Source organism: Sinocyclocheilus grahami, unplaced genomic scaffold (genome assembly GCF_001515645.1).
Source record: "Sinocyclocheilus grahami isolate Dianchi unplaced genomic scaffold, SAMN03320097.WGS_v1.1 scaffold2265.1, whole genome shotgun sequence".
Taxonomy (NCBI): domain Eukaryota; kingdom Metazoa; phylum Chordata; class Actinopteri; order Cypriniformes; family Cyprinidae; genus Sinocyclocheilus; species Sinocyclocheilus grahami.
In genome coordinates this window covers 177,767-194,679 of record NW_015507444.1, presented here as the reverse complement: position 1 = coordinate 194,679, position 16,913 = coordinate 177,767, and the positions used below count along the sequence as shown (strand labels likewise).

The window sequence follows — 16,913 nt, the reverse complement described above, 5'->3', positions numbered from 1 at the left end:
ATGGGAGAGTACCACAAATATATCTATTTTTTGCATTCCCATTTGCTCAAATAGCAAAAGAAAAACTCCACGATAGTGTTTTCAGGACTTTCAATCAAAGAAAAAAATATAATAAAAAATGAGTGAGACTGATAGTGGCAGTCAGAAGAGAGAACAATGTCAAATTTACCGTCCCTCCCATAGACGCTGCATTCGAAACACCCTTGCATTAGCGTTAACTGTTTTTATTATTATTATTATTATTTGCAACATGATGCAGATGTGATATAATACAAAGTATAGCATTATAAATGAAAGTGAAGCTAAGCATTCGGTCCTCACTATAGCCTATAGCTAGCGCGATGACGAAGTTTCGTTGCATGTTGATTTGCATTCAAAAAACATACATGCTTTCAAAGAACTGCATACAAAAATAATATTTATTTATTTTACCAGGGTTTGATTCTTTTTGGCAATCAAAAAGATTCCCCTACCATTAAGTTAAATTCTTAATAGGGGCCAGAAAAATGTTTATGTAATGTTAAAAATGTAACCATTATACATTATATATTTTACATAACTACACACTGTTTAGTGAGTGTGTGTGTGAGTGAACTAAAGGAGGGTCTTATTCTTTCGGGGGAGGATTCAGACATTAGATTAGCAGTCAGAATGTTTTTTGGTGGACAGTATTACTAATTCAGACACTTAAAGAAAATGATTCACACATTTGTTTTGTTCTGTTTGTGCTTCTGGCCTCTGACTGGTAAGTTATGAAAGCATTTTATAGCTTCATTCCGCTTCAGTGTAATAAGCTAATGCTACTGTTGAAATTAAAGTATTTTCATCCACTTAGGATTCAGGTATCTATTTGTGTTTTCGATTTGGGTGCACCAGAAATAATTTTTAACATATTAAATTTAATTGAAAAGTAATGAGCATTTTAAAATTAAGTATAATAGAGGCACAGAAATCACTTTAAAACATTAAAACGTTTTTTTGGGGGGAGGGGTGTTCAATATTAAATTTAACTGATTGTTGAACGTGATGTTCCCCAGCCATCTAAAAAAAAATTATATATATATATTTGCCGCAGTAATAATGAACAACTGTAAAAGTCATGTTAACTCATTGGTCAAAAAGCAGTAAAATTATGAGTGAGATACTGTGAGCTGGATATCTCATATATAAAAAATATCCCATTCATAAAAGAAATGTATTGAATGTGAGCAGCATTAGTAAGCTTGTACTTTCATGCTTGAACTTGTGTAACTTCACTCTTGTATTTTACTCAACAGCTGATAAAACACCACAACAATGAAATTAGTGGCTGTCTGCTGCTGTTCTTTAATACACATTTTACAAACTAAACAACAGGAAGCTTAATCTGTGTAAAATCTGTTTGTTCAGCAGGTGTGTTTGGTGAGTCGGTGTCAGTGATGGAGGGAGATTCTGTTACTTTACACACTGATCTTACTGAAATACATGAAGACGACGATATACTGTGGACCTTTGGAGCTGAAAACTCTCCGATAGCTAAAATCAACAGAGCTGCTGGAATCTTCAACACATCTGATGTTCCTGATGGGAGATTCAGAGACAGACTGAAGCTGGACGATCAAACTGGATCTCTGACCATCACAGACATCACATCTGAACACGCTGGACTCTATAAACTACAGATACGTGGAGCAATACTGTCATCACAAACATCCAATGTTTCTGTCTATGGTCAGTAGAGATAGTTTTTATGTCCTTATACATTTTTTGTATCAAACTTTATTAAGGACACACTCGGTCCAAACAAAGACACAACAATAACAACATACAAAAACACACACAAGGACAAAAACCACAATATCACATATTTACATGTGCACTAAAACGCCAATGATTCCACATATTTGAAAAAAACCTGACTGAACTTAGTGCCAAGTTTGTCAGTGTTAAAATTATACTGTTTACATTATTTTGTATTTTTTACTTACTGAATTTAAAAATAAATTTATTGTTTAAGATGACACACACACACACACACACACACACACACACTCACTGTGAACACAAAACCATTTTAAACACATCAAATGAAAAAATAGGACTATTGATTAGATTTATCCAGACTTGTTCGCTCATGTTTTCAGCTCGTCTGTCTGTTCCTGTCATCAGCATTAAATCTACACACTGTTCTTCATCATCATCACAGCAGAATTGTTCATTGGTGTGTTCAGTGGTGAATGTGGGTCATGTGACTCTCTCCTGGTACAAAGGAAACAGTTTATTGTCCAGCATCAGTGTGTCTGATCTCAGCATCAGTCTCTCTCTACCTCTGGAGGTGGAATATCAGGAGAAAAACACCTACAGCTGTGTCCTCAACAATCCCATCAGCAACCAGACTCAACATCTGGACATCAGTCAACTCTGTCACACATGTTCAGGTACAGCAGCACTGATAAGAGCATCTATTGCATCTATTCTGTTCACTGAATTTATTAGTTGATTTTACTGAAACTGATAACTCAAGATGCCAGAAATGATGAATGAACTTGTGTCATCATTTAGCTCACTCATGTATTTCTAAACAGGCTATATTGTGCAGATAACTTTTTTTTTTTACACTTCAGAAAAAAAATTCAGATTTTAAGTTAATCTATAGAGACTAAAGTCATCTTATCGAAAATGACGATTTATTAAATTATTTATTTACTTACAGACGTCCACATCCACTGTTGTGATACAGTTGAAGCTGCGATCCGATTGGTCGTCACTGCTCTGATGGGCGTGGCTGCTGCAGCTGCTGCTGTTCTTCTGGTCAATGACATCAGATCTGCTAGAGGTTAAAAGAAAACAGAACAGATATAGAAATACATATTCTGATATATATTGGAGTTTTAACTGTAAAGATTTATGTAAATTATGTGTTGTCTAATTGTTTTGTGATGGTGAAAATAATGCTTACAAATGCTTTCCTCTGAACTCGATTTGAAAAGGTTTCCAAATCTGGTGTATTGAGAGCATCTAGTGGCCAAAACAATATTCTTTAATGTTTATTTATTTATTTTTTTGTCTTTAATACTATGCATTTTACATTAATTACATTGTTTTCAGTTTTTCATTCATTTATGTTATGTGGCTATTTTAATTTAGTTTTATAATTGTACGTAGCAACCATGAAAACACAAATCTAATATTTGTCACACCAATAAATCACCACAGAATTGAACTGAAAACTGAATATTTACCGACTGAACTATATACATCTATTAACCATAGCTGCATAGGCTTATATTATAACTGCAAGGGTGTGAGAATAAATTTGAATGGTGGTTAAATATAAACACGTTTACAGCACAAAACAGTTTATTCAAACATCAAATAGTGAAAAGTTCATTATGAGGCAATATAGTACAATGGACAGTTTCAGTGCAACAATTCAGAATCACAGCAGTAGTCTGAAGCAACAAAAAAAATGTTATCAGGGAATCTTTTTCACATTTTGTTATGTTGCTGCCTTATGTTAAATTGCTTTAAATGACTTTGTTTCCACATCAATCTACACTCCATACACCATAATGGTAATGCAAAAAACAGGTATTTAACATCTTTGGAAATTTAGTAAAACGATTCCATTGCATATGTATCCATACTTTTAAATCATGCCTCCACGCCAGATAATTAAGATCCAGCCCCAGATGCCAGATCCTGTCAGAAAATATTCCCACATGTTTTGTGTGGTAACAGAACAACTCATCAGCAAAGTAGTCTAATACCTAAAACCTGTTAACAGCAAGTCTATTAACAGTCTTCTATCAGCCAAGAAGCTGAGGAAAAACCCAATGAAGAGCAGAAGCAGGAGATGAAGTGATGATGATAAAAAGAAGCAGAGTTTATTGAATAGTTGTGTATGTTTTAATACTCAGATGTCGTCTGACCAGCACAAATCCAACAAGTATTGTTCTACCAAAACTTAAAACTTGTTTCAAAATAACATCCAATAAACCTTGAGTTTCTATAAACATTCCTCGTATCTCTTATTCATGAAGACAAACAGCCCTTGAAACCACACAGTCATAAGACTAAACAACAATATAATATAATACAAATTACTAATCAATAAATGAATCAATGAAATGGGTATATAAATGACTATAATGATTATTATAAATTATTATATGATTAAATTGAATAATACAATTATTAAATGATAAATCATTATAAATGAATGAATAAATGAATATTAAACAAAAGTAAAAAACAAATGTAAAGCAAAACACACAGTTTGCATTTGAGGATTCTCAGATCCTTCATTCTCTTGTGGACCTGATGTCATAAACCAGAACAGCCGCTGCAGCCACACCCACCAGAGCAGAGAGGACCAATCGGATCACGGTTTCAGAAAAACCACAACAGTGGACAGAGTCTGAGGAATAAAAACATCAAACTGAGATCAGCTCAGTCAATAAATGTTAATATCAGTGCTGCTGTACCTGAACATGGCTGACAGTGCTGAGTGATGTCCAGATGTGTGGTCTGGTTGCTGATGGGATTGTTGAGCACACAGCTGTAGGTGTTGTTATCCTGATATTCCACCTCCAGAGGTAGAGAGAGACTGATGCTGAGATCAGACACACTGATGCTGGACAATAAACTGTTTCCTTTGTACCAGGAGAGAGTCACATGACCCACATTCACCACTGAACACACCAATGAACAATTCTGCTGTGATGATGATGATGATGAAGATGATGATGAAGAACAGTCTCTGATAATATCAGGAAAAGGAAGATGAGCTTAAAACATAAAATAAGACTAGATCAGAAAGTGTTTATTGCAGCTTCAGTCAGTCAGTGTCAACAATCTTCATTCCTCTCTCCGCAATTATAAAAAAATTATTATACATATGGATAAGTAGCAAAGAAAAAGAGGAATGATGGTTAGTTGAAATGATTTTGTTTTTATTTTAATCAATAATCAAAATAAATGTAATATAAATTACCTTTAATTTACAGGTAAATAAAAAGGTGAAACCAATATTTAACTCACCATAGACAGTGAGACTGAAACTCTTGCTCACACTGTTGATCTGTAGTTGATAGAGTCCAGTGTGTTCAGTTCTGGTGTTTGTGATGATCAGAGATCCAGTTTGATGATCCAGCTTCAGTCTGTCTCTGAATCTCTCATCAAGAACATCATCATATACAGTCATGCTGCTGACCATTACATTGATTTGAGCTATTAAAGTGTTTTCAGATCCAAACCTCCACCGAATCAGATCATCATCCATCATTTCAGTAAAACCAGAGTTTAGAGTGACTGAATCTCACTCCAGCACTGACACTGACTCCACTGCATCTGTATCACCAAACATATCTAACAAAACAGATTCACAAATTTAGGGTGTGTGCAAACTTGTAGTTCGGTTTCGAGTTTTTTTCACTAAGAGTTCATGTTGGCATTATAACATCTTATCTAAATATAAATAAATAAATAAAAATGTGATGTATGTAGGCCTAATCTATATTTTTGTGACGGAACTTACCAAAAATCCAAAACAATGCTATGTGCTGTGTGTTAGTCTAAATGGACTCATTCTTGTATTCGCTTGTATGTGCCTATATACAATGGTATTTTTCTCAGCTGGGATCTCACAAAGAGCTTAAAAAATATGGAGTCAAAACAGCGGCAGGAATTATTCCGTTGCACACAAATGAAGATCAAAGGTCACACTATTTTTGGTGAATTTGGGATTTTTGGTCTAGTTTTTAACACAGTTCACCAAAAAAATCACACTATTAACATTAATCAATGTAAACAAGCAGTTCATAACAACACTGTTATAACAAAATTAGGACTTTACAAACACAATATTTAAAAAAAAAGTGATGTCTTAAAATGATTATTATTATAACTTACCAACCAGATGCCACAAGCAGAACAAAACAAACATGTGAACCATTTTCAGATTACAGCACTTTAAATATGTGAACACTTCTGTGACAGACAGCTTGTGAACTATAGGACGGTGTTAAACTGCGATATAGTGTTGCTCGTGATTCCTCAACCAATAATATTTGACCACCACCCATCAATTGCACATGCTCTTCTTGCGTGCATTGGTTGTAATTCTCCCATCTTATTCTCACACTGTTCGTAGTAGCAGACCCGATGTTGCATATCACTATCACTATTTATTTATTTATTTTTTGCAGAATGCAGACACTGTTTGTCCAGCAAACAGATCAAACCACAACTCTGTAAAGATGTCAGTAAGAGTTTCACTTTGACTCACAAACTGAGCTGCACAAGCATCAGATGCATTCCAGTGAATAACATTCATGTTTGATCTGTGGTTCTTCTGTGCTTTGTTATATTATACATTTTTGTATAACTAAAGATTCATTCAAATGCTCTGAATTTGCTTTGAAATGTGCTGCTCATTAATTTACCAACATTTTAAATCCACAGGCAGCTTTGTCACCCATGGAACACACTTGCCTTGCTTCCTTTCCTGTTGACTTAGCTCCTTCTTCCAAGAATGTGATCAAAGGAGAATTGAGGAATCAAGCGAATCGATTTTTGTAAATCAGAATATCCTTGATCACTCAAGTGTCACTTCAGTAGTCCATTTGACATCATTTTAACAATGTCCTGACTACCTTTCTGGGTCTTTAACGTGTCTGTTGTGTTGTTGTCTATGCAGGTCAGAAAGCGGATTTCATCAAAAATATCTTAAATTGTGTTCCGAAGATGAACAGAGGTCTTACGGGTTTGGAACGACATGAGGGTGAGTAATTAATGACAGAATTCTCATTTTTGGGTGAACTACCCCTTTAAAGATACATGGACATTTTCCTCTACAATATAAAAAAAATGTTTAAAACGTTTAAATATGAATGTTTCTAATAAGTAACTAGATAAGAACGTATGGTGTGTGCATGTGTGTAGTTTACAATACAGACCAAAACAATTCACCCTGTGCAACCCCTGTAGACATGCCCCTGCACAGTCATTCTAAAAATGAACTGAATATGATTAATAATAATAAATATTGCTTGTGAATGTGGGTGAAGATGCATATATACCTATGCATTAGACACACTCCAAAAACATTACATTGCATCCAAGGTGCACAGCTTTCCCTGTCAAACAAATAAAAAAAAAATCTAAATATCAGGTTGGGTCGGGAAATGTTGAGACTTTCTCCGCGTCTCCGTGCTGCGCAGCACACATGATCGGCACATGCGCATCACTGACAGGCAGAGAGCCACAGAAGTGAAGCCCTCCCTCCCTTTCCACTGTGTCTGTCTTGGTGTGGAGGTGAGTGGTGAAGTATTATAAAACAGACAAACAAAAACGCAAAATGGTAAGTATTACAAACAGCTGATATAATAAGCGGAGCATTTGCGATTTACTATGTAACAGAGACAGAGCCGGCCCAAGGCATAAGCGAACTAAGCGGCTACTTAGGGCCCCCGTGGCCACCAGGGGGCCCCCAGGAGTACATGGAAAAAAGCTGTATTAAATATTTAAATCATTTATACGTCTCATCTTATTATTTCAATAGCGACGCATCATGCCGGCACAATTGTGCTGTATGACAGATTATTTAGATTTTTTCTTTTTTATTCAAAATATCCACAAACTTGTTATCTAGCCTACATCATGAACCATATGATACAGCCTATTCTGATTGTCAAATATGTGTAAATTCATTTGTTTTGTCGTTTAAACAACCTTATTAGTTGATCTATAACGCGCGCTGGATGCTGTCGAGTGGATCTGTCGAATTTACAACACCTAAATTCACCTTGCCTATTTCTCCCGAAATACATGAAAGTAAGTGTCCAGTGAACTGGGAGAAAATAGAGTAAACTTTATGGTTACCTACACAATGTGTATTTGATAGGAATAAAACACGTCGTCAATTTTTACTTGAAAGGTTTATTATTGACGCTTTCCATAGAAATCAGTGTGTATTTAACAAGCTATACATTTATTTTTTTTTGCTAATAATTAATTTAATGTCTATTTAAATGTCTGAAATCATAAAATAAATTAAATAAAGCGGTTGAAAACACTGAACAGTTTTGATATATGAAAAGCACCGAGCGCGTCTTTCTCTGGCACAGCGCCAGCCAAAGCGCAGCGCGTCAAAGGGTTAATATTGCGCATTTCGGGGGTGTAGGGGGGACAAATTGAACCTGGGGTGGGAGGGGGCCTGGCTGAATAGTTAATTAGCATAGCCTAGGTAGGGTATCTTCTTGTTTTAGGGAAGTTCATGTTTGATTAAACATCCGTAAATAGCCTTGACATCATAATATATTATAATATTTTATAGTTTTTGATTAAAGTTTTTGTCTTCAGTGTAAAAAATAGCTTTCCTGTGTATATATTTTTGTAATAAAAATAAGCTTCAGTTTCATAAACCTGGTGCTGATAACAGCTTAACATTATTTACCTTAGCCTACCTTTGGAGTATTGCTATATTCCAATATCATTAGCTAGTTATAGATTAAGAGTTGTTGCTTTAGATGTGTGTTTAATAATTTATGTTGTTGAAATAACATTCTGTTTCGTAAATGCATTGTCAGCTGGTTTATTTAGCTACTTTTCAGTACACCACATTAAGTACGCCACTTAGTACTGCAAGACTTTGAATGTTAAAGTGCAAATTAACACCTGTGTTTGCTACTGTTAATTTACAATTAAAATCGTATAAGGAGAAAAACATAACAGGCAGACACTGGTATGATGTAAGCAACACAGCTGCAACAAATAAAATCGATAATGGGTGTGAGAATAATTAAGCATTGATAATAATCGTATAGTCATAATATAATCAATAGTCAATAATAATCAATAGTCGTATTGGCGGCACTGAGGGGCCCCCATGTAAAATTCTGCTTAGGGCCCCATAAAGGCTTGGGCCGGCCCTGAACAGAGACTTTGAAGATGCAAAAAGGTGTTTTCATCATCAAAACATTTTAAATAGGCCTATGTGTTTAATTGGGCTCCTTGTTTTTAAAACTGCCATCAACATGGTGCTAGCTACATACATGAAAACTGAATCCAAGTCATTTTGTGTGATATCTAAAATACTTTTAGCTTTCTTTTGCAGCCATGTAAAAAAAGTGCCTTAAAATCAAGCCGGTTTTTGGGAAGTCTTTGTATGTTGTGAATTGGAATCAATGATATAAAAAAAGTATTTACTCATAACAGCTGTAAACTGTGAATTTGTTTGCTGTTAAATGTTGTGTGAGTTTATTATCTAAAGTAACGGTGTACTGTCCTATTGCTGAATGATTTAAAAGCTTCACCTTTAACATTTTAGGCTTCTTTAGACATAATGATCTGAAGATTCCTAATAGAAACCTGTCTGAGTGACTTCTGTTGATCTCTTTCATATTATGTATTACTTTTTGTATTTGCTCAGTTCATTTGTAGCTCATTTTATTGACTACTGTCACATTTTATGTTGTTGTGTGGTGTCTTTACAAGTAAGGTATGCATTTTCTTTCATACTTGTTGAATTTATGCTGGTCAAGGTCTGTATATTTAAAGCTGGTTTTATTTTGATATTTCAATTTATTTTTGAAAAACAACGAAATTAACTTAAATAATATTGAATAAGTTCATGTGATGAATGCCAATAAAAACAGGTCCGATTCTTTCATAGTGACTGGAATTTGTGAGTTTGTCATGAAAGGATTGAGTTTGTATACAGACTATTTGCAGTTTCCCTGTACATATGTGATTTAAAAACTCTACTTCATAAAACATTCACCTTTCACCTTTAATGGTCAAAATATGACCATTAGCTACTAAATGTTTTCTAGCTGTTCAACACATTCTTTATTAATATTAACAGTGTTATTTAATGTAATATTAAACCCCGTCTACTTCGTGTTATTGGTTGATGGCGCTAATCTTGTAAAGGTAAAATCCTGGTTTTGACACTATATGGAGCTCTAGCATAACAATATGCATACAGCTTGTAGGCTATATGCACTATTTATGGACTATTACCAGTCAGTCATAAGGGCATAATGTGTGGGGTGCTTTTCCAATGCTTTTTAATGTGTGGGATGCACAATTTTCTATCTGTTGAAGTGGTGAACATTTTCATGCAAGCAATAGGCCTCATTTGCCACATTTCAAGCATAATTTATGTGGAAATTTGACAGAACCTCTAGTGGTCAAATGCTGTAATAGTTTCATTTTTGAGGGTGTTTACATCTGTAGTAGCACATGTAGGAAGGCAGTGAGGTAGTAGAATAGAATTGTCTGTAAGTTATCTAAGCTATGGACTGACATATTTGCGATGGAAATGCAGGAGGTTATATGTGTGCAATACAGGCGCATTAGATGGAAACACACATGAATTTGATGTGGGATATTATATTCGAAACAAAACCCAGATAGCAAGCACCGAGGAGCGTTCGGCGTCCACAGTTTTCAAGAGGAATACTTCCAGCTGCAAAAAGGTCAGTTATTTAATGTTCAATCTTGTGTTTGGTGTTTTAAATGTCACAAAGAATATAGTCTCTTAGATGGTTAAACGGTTTGCAGTGATAACATAACGTTAGCCGTTTGGGTAAATTGCACTGGTTGTAGGGTATGCTGCTTCAAGTACTTCAAGTGTACGATTATCAACAGAGACAGTGTCAGACGGTTACTAAAAGGTTGTATTATCATGTAGTGTAATTTTGATCCACTTGCTTAAAAATGAATGTTTTGATTGACTCTGGACAACTTTTTACATACTGGTAAAAAATGTATAGCCTGAATGCACTGTAAGTCGCTTTGGATAAAAGCGTCTGCTAAATGCATAAATTATAAATTATTATTATTTTTTTTATTATTATTAAATTATTAACTCACAGGGTGCCGGTTCGCGTGACGTCAGTGTTGCAATTTTGTTGCTAAATTTAGCAACTTTTCACACTAGCCTAGCAAGTTTTTCTTCCAAAAGCACCTAGCAACAAATGTAGCTATTTTTAAAATTTATTTGGCAACTTTTAGCAACTTTTGATAGGTGATTTAAACGATAAAAGGCTAAATTACATCTAGAATCTAAATGACACAAGAGGAAACCAAAGATGTCTAGTAGTACACACATCACATGGATTATGTTAGCTGCTATTAGTTGTTGTTCTTTATAATAATAATAATAATAATTGAATAATTGTTATTTTATGATACACCTTGTTAGTAATAGCTTGTACCTGCGACTGTTGCTAAGTTAGTACACTGTAAGAAAAATATCTAGAAAAATGTAAAAGGTAATTTTCCAGATGTTCAGAATTTGTAGTTTTACTAGTTTACTAGCTAATAAAAAAATTTAATTAAATTGTAATTGTTCAAAAATGTGTAAGTGTTCAATAATTCAATGTTGTATTTAAAAATACAGTTATATTTTAATATTATATTACCTTATATTATTTTAAGAACAAATCTAAATTAACATATATAAAATATTTTTTTTTGCTGAGACTTGATGTAGTGACACAGTTTTGCCTCATAATTACGCAATGACATCACAACGTCATTTAGCAACTTTTAGCAACAAATCGACCTTCCTTTAGCAACTTCCCCTGAAAATTAGTTGGCAACACTGGTTTTAAATCTTGAACCCGAGCCATCTATCTGGAGACCACAATATCAGACACTTGAGGGTGAACGTTTGACAAGTAAACAAACACTTTGGCACACAGAGAGCACCCTGCATCGAGATAAACCAGAAAACCTTGCGAACAAATGTTTGCTAATTATATACATTTCTCAAACAAAGCCCTTTTTGCGATTAGTAGCACTCCAGACTCCACATTCAGCCATGTTTTGTTTCCTGATAATGGTTCGTTTTTCTCGTTAGTGAAAACTCATTCCTGAAGAGCAGGTGCAGACCATCATCATCATCATCATCATAATGGCTCACAAGTTTGTATCTGGACACTGTCAAGTTCCCTTAAGGTGAGATTATCTGTCTACATCTTTCTCTGACTCATCCTTAACATTTTGGGGTTCAGTGAAACAATTAAGTCGGTGGTAGTCCTTTTAAATAATGTAGATTGATTTATCAATGCGGTCAGCATTCCCTGTCAGTTGTTTGACAATCATGCATCTGTCTTGTGTTTTCTGTTGGCTATTACAATCAGAACCAGCACAGCTCGATTTATGAATGCCCTCACAATATATATATTTACTATAAAACACTATTATAACAAGGTAATTCTAATATAATTATTATATTTTGTTGTCATGGGTCTGCATTTTCTATAAAATATTTCTATAATAAAAATGTATGTGTGATATTTCTTATTATATAATTAGCATCAAAGAAAAAATATAGTTCTAGTATTCTCAGTGATTAAAGATTTAGATTTAGGGATGTAACGATTCACTCAAGTCACGAATCAATTCGATTCACGATTTTTATTTCACGATTCGATTCAATTCACAATTTTTTTTTTAACAAAGTGAGATTTAAGACAAATTATAAATTAAATGTGTCATTTTATTATTGCTTGGACAAAATGCTGCACGTTTCTTTGTGAAATTGAAATATAACACTATAATAATATACTAATATAGCACTTGCTTATCATTGCTCTTTTGTTGGTTTTGATTGCTTCTATTGTCCTCATTTGTAAGTCACTTTGGATAAAAGCGTCTGCTAAATAACAAAATGTAAATATAATGTAAATGTAAATAACAAAACTAAATAGAAATTTTAAAACAAGCCCCAAATCAAATGAATAAGTAACACAAATAAAAGAAATCTCTTCACATAAACAAAAGGCTTTGTCTGTGCTCTTTCTATTTAAAATTAGAGGCAATCACTGCATTTTAATCACAAGCTCATAGGTCTGAAAAAGCGAGGTGTGCTCTGATTGGCCAGCTATCCAGTGCGTTGTGATTGGCCGAATACCTCAAGCGTGTGACGGAAATGATAAGAGATGTTGCGTTGCATCCCGCCGCGTAAAAATAAAACCATGTCTGCATTTGTGATCGGAGAAATGACAAACAACTAGCGCTACTCTACACTGCTCAAAACTCGCGTTTGAATCATCAGTGGCAAATCCTTTGAATATGAAAAACGTACTTACAGTCTTTGAGTCAGAACAGCCGGCATTGTAGTCTACTCTACCAGGATCAGGAAACAGTCCTCCATAAAATGCGCTGCACACATCTGAATATTTGGGTTGAACTGTTCTGGAACAGTGTTGTAAATACAACTTAACCACTGATTTCTAGTCGTGTCCTCTTTTGGAAGACCAAACAAAGTAGTTTCACTTTCACAACGAAACGCACAGCGTCACACACAGCGGGCTAGAGTGAGCGGTGATCGGCGGCTAGAGTGAGGAACAGCCGGAGGGCTAGAGTAAGCGAAGGTGGGCGGGCTTGAGAACGGCGCGGCCGGCGGATTCGACGAAGGAGCGGCCGGCGGGCTTGTGGCAACCACATGTGACGACCCCGGGCTGGATTCCGCTTCGTCCGCAGTGAAAGCCGATCCACAGCGCAAAGTTGATGTATTTCCTCAGTGACCAGCTCGGATCAGCTCTAGGCATGACGAAGCGGATATCGTCCTTTTTTGGAAGACCAAACAAAGTAGTTTCACTTTCACAACGAAACACACGGCAACAACAATACTACAGCGAGAATCAAAGTTACACCTTCTTTCTTTGCGTGAACATTTGGGCGGCGTTATGCAAATCTTCCCACATCGTGACGTAGACATGTGGGGGCGTGTTAGAACGAGCCGTTTTAGGTAGGCGTGGTTGACTCTTAACTTTTATAAAGAATATCTCTTTGGATTTGAGACTTTAGTCTTTGCAACTTTACAGATCTTCTTTATGCACCAAGAGCTTGTAACACTCCAAAGAGAAAGGAAATATTTAAATAGCATCATATGACCCCTTTAATCTTTATAATCAAAATGATGCTATGTGACAATGCTCAACACTATGGTATCAGAGTGCTATACTTTGTAAAACCTTTTTACTATGCCTATAAAGCTACTTAAATATGAATTTGTCAATTTTTCAGACCATGTTTCTGTTTATGGTATTTAACACTGATTACTTTCATGTGACTGATCAAGCTATTATATGTAGCAAGAATGAGTAACAAAATGCTTTCTTTGTGTCCAGATTTGACTAATGCAAAAACTTTGATAAATATGTCTTTAATAATGTCTAAATATATATCCAAATACAAGTAACTAATTATGTGGGAATCCAAAGTTCCCAGCCACTATAAGGAACACAGTCATGTTTATATGTTTATATATAGAGAGCTAAACAGCCATCTAGTGGTTACACGATAGTATTACAGATGATGAATGGTGAATAAGTTAGAGATAAATATTTGAATAACTATTTTAGTAATATTTTGTAAAATCCCCTTAAATTACATGTTAAATGTTAAATAAAACATGTTACATAAAAAAATATTACTGTTGGTTCAATTATTATTGAACCAAATTTGTGTTTAAAAAATGGATCAGTAGACAGGTGACATTATGCATGTATTAGGCTAGTGCAGATACCTAGACCTTCTTTAAGTATCATCAAAATTACAATATAATATTACAATAAACTAATATATCATATAGCCTGTTGAAGAAGAGAAGGAAACTACACAGCTCGAAATTCATTATGAACACACAGCCTAATGGTACACAGCTTATAAAATATCATGTTTTAATTACGTTGTTATTTTTTTACTGTATGTGTACATTAAAAGTACCATTCTGGCAGCAAGAACGATCCTGAACTAAATGAAGATTAATGTCTTGGCGTATGATGTGTTTATTGGACCAATCAGATAAGAGTAAATGGAGTCAGCGAGAGGCTCGTGTGATTGGCTACAAGAAGAAGGTGGCCCCGCCCTACACAACAAGTCATTTAGACATTTGCAACAGTTAGTTTTTTTTACACATACTGATTGGTTCTATGCAGTCAACCCGTTTCGCAGTTCTTTAAACTGTTGTTTTCGCGTGCAGGCTTGCAGTGCTTTTGACCGTCTTTTGGAGAAAAAAACGTGCTAAAAGTGTAAGCGCGGAAAAATGGAAGTCAGAAGCATGCAGATCATATTTATTTTGCGTTAGCATGAAGCTGCAGTTTCACAATACATGAATTACACTTACGAGTAACAGTAAAATGCTGCAAATAATTTTTTCTTACGCTTGAAACGCGATTTACACCTTTACAAAGCTTCTGTTGCGCATGCAAATGTAATTTACGCTTGCAGTCTTATGTACACTTCCACAACTCTTACCCTGCATATGCACATATTATTAACATCATTCTACCTTCATAGTTATCAGGTGAAAACTGGCAGAAAGGTCATTTATTGAACTAATATTCGTTTTGATGGTATCCCACGTGCAAAAAAAAGAAAATAAAAAAATGTGGCAGCAGAAAAAAAAACATAAAAAACAATTAAATCAGGTAAAGCTTCAAGTGTGAAATGGGTGTAGGATAACGTTACACGATTTTACAAATATTTGACATTCAATAAATATCATTCAGTGTCTATCTATTTCAATGTGCAGCAGCTTTTTCCACATAGTCTAATGCTTTTTCACATAATTAAATGATCTCTAATCTGACATGCTGCATTTTTTGATTAGGGTAATGAAAAACATTTGACTTCTATTCAGTCAACAGCAAGAAGGCTACGAGAGACTCGTAAAATGAGAGGAGAACCTGCACCAGCATCACTGACAGATGAAGAGGAGATGGCCACAATATCAATATTAAAATCCAACAGGGAAAATAATGACCTATAATATAATAATAATAATCATGGCATTATGACTTAAAGGGATAGTTCACCCAAAAATGAAAATTCTGTCATCTGACCCTCATGTCGTTCCAAACCTGTATGAGTTGCTTTCTTATGTTGAACATAAAAGAAGATATTTTGAAGATTGCTGGTAATCAAACAGTTGGTGGTTGCCATTGACTTCCATAGTAGGAAAGAAAATACTATGGAAGTCAATGGCAACCAACCACCAACTGTTTGATTACCAGCAATCTTCAAAATATCTTCTTTTATGTTTGACATAAGAAAGCAACTCATACAGGTTTGGAACGACATGAGGGTGAGTAAATGATGACAGAATTTTCATTTTTGGGTGAACTGTCTATTTAAGTGTCATGCTACACAAAGACAAAACGCTGTGTCAGCTGCATCTGAGACAAATGGAATTGAAGTTGTTGAAAATGGCACACAATTTTGCTTCACATTTGAACCAAACTCCTCTAACAAAACTACTGCTTTGAGAAGATGTTCAGTTACTGTGATGTGCCTTTGGACGGCAGCACAGTTATTTTACTGAAAAATGTAGTTTGTATTATAATACAAATATATAGTCACAGCATTGCAACTTTTAATTAGTTACTGCCCAAAGTGATGGAAAAATATAAAGAAATTATTAACCACTGGCCAAGTGCATGATAATATAAACATTACAACAGAAAATCATACATTGTATTTATGACAGTATCTATGGATCTAAGACAAAAACTTCATACAATGTTTATAAAAAAGAAAGGTGTGAAAATATGTTCTGAGAAATGACTTCTGCTTCTCTGGAAATAATTACTGACTAGCATTTTTTTTTTCTGCAGGGTCACAGCTTTTACTTCTTTTCTCACTTATCTTCTCACGCCACGTGTCTATTTTCTCATGCAGTAAACATTGCATAGCAAAGAGGACACTGACAAGTGTGCTGAAAGTCAATACAGTAGTTTACCTTTGATATAAAACTAAGTATAAGCTTTCAAAGTATATTATCTTTTTATACTTTACAGTAATTTGACTATTTAATGTGATTTTTTTTGACAAACACAGCACTGGGTATTTCACAGTAAAGCTAAGGCAAACTGTGAATATCATATGTCTAGAATAGAAAAACACCCTTAAAC

At 34.8% G+C, this 16,913-nt stretch overlaps 1 protein-coding gene across 1 annotated transcript in view; it reads right to left on the bottom strand.

Moving 5' to 3' along the window:
- Positions 1 to 2,592: 2,592 nt before the first annotated feature.
- The window catches only part of LOC107574543 (SLAM family member 9-like), a 26,343-nt gene continuing 12,022 nt past the window's right edge, over positions 2,593 to 16,913 (bottom strand). Inside the window, exons 4-7 of the mRNA XM_016260999.1 lie at positions 4,467 to 4,769; positions 4,300 to 4,399; positions 2,691 to 2,809; positions 2,593 to 2,597 (exon numbers count right to left, since the gene is read on the bottom strand). Of these exons, the coding sequence (XP_016116485.1) occupies positions 2,593 to 2,597; positions 2,691 to 2,809; positions 4,300 to 4,399; positions 4,467 to 4,769 (527 nt within the window). The remainder of the gene's footprint in view (positions 2,598 to 2,690; positions 2,810 to 4,299; positions 4,400 to 4,466; positions 4,770 to 16,913) is intronic.